Here is a 7281-nt window from a genome sequence, read left to right as displayed (position 1 = left end):
GGGGCCGGGATGACCGGAAGGTCAGACCTCAACGGGGCAGCATGAGAAACAGGACTTTAGGCAGACTGTGATCCAGGGAGCTGGAGCGGTTCCAGGGAGCAGGGAATTCGGGGCCCAGCGGGCAGGGTCAGGACCCCCACCTCACCTCTAACTCAAGCAGGGCAGCTTCTCTTGGTTTTGTGTTTGGACTTTCATGCAAAATGTCCTTTGAAGAGAGAAAGGGTGTGGTGAGGAGGAAGAGGAGGAGGAGGACTTGGAGGCTCAGAGAGGTTAGGCAGTTTGCCCAAGGTCACACAGCTAGTAGCGGAGCCTAGATGTGGGCCCAGGCGGTCGGCTCCAGAGCCTGTGCTGAACCACTGTGTTGTGTTGCCTCAGAGAGAAGAGGGCTGTGTGCAAGGTGACCAGCTAGTAAAGGTACACGCAACGTCACGTCTTATAACCAGTGCAGCTTTATTCAGCTCTCGGCCTCTCCAGGTAGAGCCCCTCGGGGCAGTGAGGTCAGAGAGCACAGGGTGTCATCTCTCTCTCTCTCTCTCTCTCTCTCTCTCTCTCTCTCTCTGCAGGGCCCTCCCCAACACTCCCTGGCCTTGGCCATGGCCTTCCCAGGAGGCCTGAGGGCGTCTGGCTGGAGTTGGAGGAAAGGGCGCTGTCCCTGGTCAGTCAGGCCAAGGTTCTGGCCCCCCGTCCAGGGGGACATCAGGGAGCCCCAGCTGTACCCCCACGCTGGCCCTTCTCACAGGGAGAGGCCCCGGCAAAGTCTAGGTTCCTCATAAGGACCTCAGAGCCAGGGACAGTCCCTGAGGAGCGCAGGGAACCAGGACGGGCTGGACAACCCCCTTGAGGGCCGGTCTCCGAGCTGGGGGGTGATGTGGGAAACGGGCCCACCGCCGCCACCCTCTGTGCCTCCGCGTGATCACGGCTTTGGGGAAATGGGCCTGAATCAGCAGCTAATTCAGGCTCTGGGTCAGCATCGGATCTGACCCGGAAGGTGGAGGGTCCCCGAATCCACTTTGCCCAGTTTCCCCGCTGCCCTGCGCCTGCCACCGCCCCTGGCCCAGCCCCTCGGCGTCCTCCGGAGGCAGACAGCAGGGCCGATCCTGTTTCACAGAGGGTAGGGTTTCCGAGTCCAGGCATCAGCTTCAGGCTCCTTCTCCCAGAGCTCCTGCCGCCGACGCCCTCGGATGCCGGGGCCATGGGGAGCTGACCCAGTCGGGCACCCAGGCCCCCACAGGTCGACCAGGCGCACCCGCTCCTCGCTGCTCCCCCGGTAAGTCCTTGCCACCCTACCCTCTGACCCGCCCTGCAGTCTCTGGGGGACCTTCGCCACCCCCCGAAGGCCCTGGCGTCTTTCTCCTGGCGCTCCCGAGGCATTCTGGGGAGGTTCAGTCGTGAGCTTGGCAACAGGCGTGAGCTCCCAGGTTGGCTCGGTTCCCAGCACGATCTTAGGGAGCCGCATTACTCTGTGGTCCACATTCCTCGCTCATGTGGCTCGGAACCTTCTAGAACAGCAGGCTCAACCCCCACCTGAGCCTGGGCTGTCCCCAGACCCCACCCACTCTGCCCACTTCTGCTCCAGAAATTCTGGGCCTGCTTGGGGTTGAAGGGGGCCTAGGAGTCCCTTTGCTCAGTGGCCCATGGAAGAGCCACAGGAGAGCAAGCCCAGGAGGCAGAGCAGAACTTGGGCCAGAGAACGGGCTGGCTTCCGGGGGGCGGGGGGGGTGTCGGGCACACAGGCAGCTCCCAGCACCTACCCCACCCCACCCTACCCGCCAGGTGCCCGCAGTCCCTCCATGACTGCTTCATTTCATTGCTCACACCGCATCCCAAGCAATGAGCTATTCAACAGGTATGGACAGAGGCCCTTCTCGGGGCAAGGGAGCACACTAGGTTCTGGGGTGACACGGGACCAGAACCCTTCCCCGGGTCTCTCTGTGGACAGGGTGATTGCTCCCGGCTTCCCAGACGAGGGAATTGAGGCCCAGAGAGGTTAGGTAACTTTCCCCAGGGCACACAGCGTACTGCATCCGGGAACGTAGCATGGGGAGGTTCTTTAGGGAGGTGAGCCTGAGGCAATAACTCAAGACTGGGGGTGCTTGCAAAAAGGAGAGGCTGCCATTCAGCATCTCATTGTTCAGTGTCAACATTTAACACCGGCCTTGCCCCAGCCCCGGCTGCCTGTGCAGGAAAGGACAGTGTGGGGGGTGGGGGGGCGCGGTGTGAGGGTGACCGCCCCATGGAGCAGGGTTCCTCCCCTCCAGCCCCCACAAGGATACCACGCGTGGCCATGGACTGGGGAGACTAGATGAGGCCGGGCCCACCACAGCATGGGAGGGAAAGGGGTGCACAGTTCCAGGCCGGGCGTGGGGTGGGGGTGGGCGGTGGTCGATCTGGCTGGGGAGGAGTCGCTGGAGGCTATGCCGGGGCAACTGGATCCACCTGGCTGTGAGCAGGGGCACCTGGTAACCGCGTGGGGAGCCATGGCCGCAATCCAGGTGAGAGGAGAGGAGGGTGGGAGAGAGGACCTCCCACAGGCAGATCCCGCAGGATCTGGAAACCGATGCAGGTGAAGCTGGGGAGAGCCAGCCCGGGCATGAGCTGGGGGACGCAGAAGCTGACTTGACTCAGACGATCACAGGGGCGCCGAAGGCAGGCCCCGTGACCCCACGAGTCTCCCATTTTACAGGTGAAGAAACTGAGGCACAGGTTCAATGACTTGCACGGGGCTAGTGCTCACAGTTGCAAGTCTCAGCCTGCAGGCTCCAGAGTCAGGGCTTGTAACTAGTGTTACCAGCAAACGGGGGGCCATCCGAGGCCCTGGTGGTGCACCGAACCAGGAGGTCCGGGAGGAGGCCCGCAAGCCCTGCTCCCAGCCACCTCCCAGAGCAAAGTCTTCTCCCCACAGTCAGGAAACTGAACCCAGCTCTCCCTGCTGGAAGGCGTTACCGGTGGGTCCCTCTCAGCGTTGCTGCGGCTGCTGCTCAGGTTTTAAAGGAAAGAGCCGCGGCCGTGTCGCTATAGGAACACAGCTCTGTCCTTGAGCTGTCCCTGCAGGAGAGAAACAGACGCCCCCCGCTGCGTCCACCCCGCTCTAACAAGGAAGAGAGCCGAGTGCCCAGCCTCCCGGGCCCCCTCCTCCCTCCTAAGCCCTGCCTGTCACCCCAGAGAGCAAACACACTTCACCTGCGCCTTTAGGGCGTGCGTCATCTCCAGGTGCCGTCTGACTCGCAGCCAGTGTCCTGGGGGGAAGAAACAGTGTGTTCAGGGGAAAGAGGTTGTTTGCCCCAGCCACCGTCTCAGCGGGCGCTGTGCCCGGCCAGTGCCAGATGCTGAGGCCCAGGCGCTGTGGGGGACTCCAGTCCAATGTCACTTCAGCCTCAAGCGCCCGTGATCCCACTGGAGCCTCCGAGAGCTTGTGTGGAGGCTCCCGCAGGGGAGCATGGCTACTCATATGCCCTTGACCCGAGACCGAGACGGGTCGTCTCCTCGGGGGAAAGGTCATCCTTTTCCATGGGTGTGAGGGCATGGATGGGCAAGGGAGGAGGGACACTGCCCCGCCAACCAGCCAGGTCAGCCGAAGCGGCCCTGGCGGTCAGTGGAGTGACATGTCAGCCAGGCCGCCCTCACAGCCCTCTGGAACCCGAGAATACTGGTGGAGGGACAGACACAGGACCCCACACTCTGCACGCAGATCCAGGACCCTGCCCGGTGTCATGGGAGCCACCCCCAGATACCCCAGCCCACAACCCCACCTCACCAGGGTGCTCCCCACCCCCAGAGCATCCGCTCCTCCCAGGGGCCAGGAGGGCAGCCCAGGGCAGAGCCCACTCCAGTCTTGGCTCACGCGGTTAATGTCCCTTAGCAGTGAGACGAGCGACACTGTAGGCTGTCCTGTCCCCTGTGAGACTGCGCCCAGGCTGCGACCCTCGCCCCAGCTCGCCTGCCTTCAGTGTCCTTAGCACAGTGCGGACCAGGAGTTTCCTTGCCAGCTTTACCCAGGGGCCAGATAAGTCTCCACTGAACGAGTACAAAGAACGTTTTACATCAGTGTTAAAGGCACGCCTTAAAATTAAATACCCGTTGCATTTTGAAGTTATTTATCACATGTTCTCACAAGCTAGTGTCTTTTTAAAGGATGACACTTTGTAAAACACTATGTCATATGAAAACACGAGGATTCTCGTGATCCGTCCGCAGTGTGTTAAGTTGAAACCAAAGTGTGTGGGGCCGAGGAAGGAATCTCAGGCTGCTTGTGGATGCCCGGGCCCCGTGGGATGCTCCCCGTAGCGCCCCCTCAACGCGCGCGCGCGCGCACACACACACACACACACACACACACACAACCACCTACTTCCACCTGCCGAAAGGGGTTTTTAGAAATCAAATCATTTCCCATAAACATCCTGGACTTAGGCCACACACATGCAAAAAAATAAAATTGAAATACCAACAGTCGTTGGCTTCTAAAGTTCCTGGGATGTGGGGAAGCTGGCAAAAACGACAGCTATAATCTAATGATCTTTCCACCTTGTACACCTGCTACCTCATGGACTGTGCCCTCCCAGCAGGCCTCGGGGTCCTCACAGGGCAAGGGCGAAGGCACAGAGAGCTCCCTGCCGGTGCCCACCGCCTCCAGCCTCACCTCTTCCTTCCCAGCGGAACCCACGGGGCTGTCTCCACGCTGCCGGCCACGGGGCCCAAGAGGAGGAGGCGGGTGCTGAGCAGGGGTGACGTCCAGATGTGTCTTGAAGCTGAAACTGAAAGAATCCGTGAGGGCCTGGCTGTCCAGTGAGAGACAGAAAGGAGCTGAGGGTGAGACTGGGCGCGGAAGTGCGGGGTGCCCGGAAGACCGCACACAAATGCGAGATTAACAATGTGTTAGCGTTAGGAAACATTAACTCCTCGCCCACGGTGGCCTCTACCGACGACCGCGTATGGAGGCCCCTTTGTCTGGAGAAAGTTGTCCTTTCTCGGCCCGGCTCCCTCTCCCTGATGTCGTCTAGTTATTAGTGTGTGCAGACTCGGGGTGCAAACCGATCTCAAGGGAAGAATGTTGCCAAAACCACCAGGAGGTTCCCCCCCCCAGCTGAGCATAAATCATCCCTTAGTCCAGCGACCTACCTTCCGTCGAGGACCCAGGGCCAGCTGTCCTGTCCTCGTCCTCGCCGTCCTCGCTCCCACCTGACGTGCCTCTTCTCCCCGCAGCTCCCCGCAGGTCGGGAAGACCGAGGGTCTCCACTCCGCTCCCCGCCTCCCCTAGGATGGATGGATGCGGCTGGAAGGAAATGGAGGTGGCTCTGGTCAATTTCGATAACTCGGACGAGATCCAGGAACAGCCCGGCTACGACCCAGACCTGAACCCCACCAGCGCCCCCAAAGGCCGGCCTGGGGCCAGCCCCTTCTCCAGCTGGAAGCTGCTCCTCGGCGACAGCGGCAGCCACGAGACGGCCTTCTGCCGGCTCCCCGGAGACTACCCGGACCCCCCGGGGCCGGAGCCCGCGGCCCTGAACGAAGGGAACCAGCGGGTGATCATCAACATCGCGGGGCTGCGGTTCGAGACCCAGCTCCGCACCCTCACGCAGTTCCCGGAGACCCTCCTGGGCGACCGGGAGAAGCGGATGCGCTTCTTCGACTCCATGAGGAACGAGTATTTCTTCGACAGGAACCGGCCCAGCTTCGATGGGATCCTGTACTATTACCAGTCCGGCGGGAAGGTGCGGCGCCCGGCCAACGTCCCCGTCGACGTCTTCGCCGATGAGATCGCCTTCTACGAGCTGGGCAGCGAGGCCATGGACGAGTTCCGGGCGGACGAGGGCTACATCAAAGACCCCGAGACGCTGCTCCCCAGCAACGACTTCCACCGGCAGTTCTGGCTCCTGTTCGAGTACCCCGAGAGCTCCATGGCCGCCCGGGGCGTGGCCACCGTGTCCGTGCTGGTGGTCATCCTGTCCATCACCATCTTCTGCATGGAGACGCTCCCCGAGTTCCGAGAGGACCGCGAGCTGAAGCTGGTGAGGGACCCCGGCCTCAACGTCAGCAGGCTGGTGCTCTCCCCGTCCATGTTCACCGACCCCTTCTTCATGGTGGAGTCCACCTGCATCGTGTGGTTCACCTTCGAGCTGGTGCTCCGGTTCGTGGTCTGCCCCAGCAAGGCCGGCTTCTTCCGCAACATCATGAACATCATCGACATCATCTCCATCATCCCCTACTTCGCCACCGTCATCACCGAGCTGGTCCAGGAGACGGAGCCCAGCGCCGAGCAGAACATGTCCCTGGCCATCCTGCGCGTCATCCGGCTGGTGCGGGTCTTCCGCATCTTCAAGCTCTCCCGCCACTCCAAGGGGCTGCAGCCTCCCCCGCCACTCCAAGGGGCTGCAGATCCTGGGCCAGACGCTGAAGGCGTCCATGCAGGAGCTGGGGCTGCTCATCTTCTTCCTCTTCATCGGCGTCATCCTCTTCTCCAGCGCCGTCTACTTCGCCGAGGTGGACGAGCCGGAGTCCCATTTCTCCAGCATCCCCGACGGCTTCTGGTGGGCCGTGGTCACCATGACGACCGTGGGCTACGGCGACATGTGCCCGACCACCGCCGGGGGCAAGATCGTGGGCATCCTGTGCGCCATCGCCGGCGTCCTGACCATCGCGCTCCCGGTGCCCGTCATCGAGAGAGAGAGAGAGAGAGAGAGAGAGGACTGTACCTGCTCACCGACTGAGATGCAGGGAACCGGCTGTAGCCCTGAGTGCGTCACCGTCAGAGCTCTGGTCACGTCTGTCCATCGCCTCCCTCTGCTGGGGGCTTCGTGCCCTTGAGGCGGGCATTCTCCCAGGGGCAGGGGGCATGGCAGTCCCAGGCCACAGCATGTCTCCATCGAACCAAGGAATAATAAATAAATACGTACATATACATATACACGCACACACACACACACACAATCACCTTCCTACCTAATTAGGCACCTTCCTACCTAATTAGTATCTGTAATTCCTGGCAAACATGTTTGGTCCAGAAGTAGGGATTTTCTGTCCGGTCATCGCTGTGTCCCCAGGGCCTGTCCAGCACACAGCAGGGACCAGGAACTAGGTGGTGCCTTGAAGAACTGTCCCTTCAAGCCCTCCCTCCAGTGACCCTAAAGAGACCAAACTTAGCCACTCTGCGGGCTGGTAGGTTTCATTCTCCCACCCCCACTCTCCCCCAAACTCCAGGCCATAGGCCGCGGACGGCCACTCCTTAGTGGGGGTATGAGTGCAGGGACCCTGGAAGGCGCTGCAGGGGTTGTGGGGGGGGGG

At 61.5% G+C, this 7281-nt stretch overlaps 1 protein-coding gene across 1 annotated transcript in view; it reads left to right on the top strand.

Moving 5' to 3' along the window:
* The first annotated feature begins 5241 nt into the window (after positions 1–5241).
* Positions 5242–7281, top strand: part of KCNA10 (potassium voltage-gated channel subfamily A member 10) — a 21393-nt gene continuing 19353 nt past the window's right edge. Inside the window, 2 exon segments of the mRNA XM_015563427.1 lie at positions 5242–6353; positions 6355–6626. Of these exon segments, the coding sequence (XP_015418913.1) occupies positions 5259–6353; positions 6355–6626 (1367 nt within the window). The 5' untranslated portion in view covers positions 5242–5258.

Source organism: Myotis davidii, unplaced genomic scaffold (genome assembly GCF_000327345.1).
Source record: "Myotis davidii unplaced genomic scaffold, ASM32734v1 scaffold217, whole genome shotgun sequence".
Taxonomy (NCBI): Eukaryota; Metazoa; Chordata; class Mammalia; order Chiroptera; family Vespertilionidae; genus Myotis; species Myotis davidii.
The sequence above is the reverse complement of the archived record's forward strand: the minus strand, read 5'-3'. Positions and strand labels throughout refer to the sequence as shown.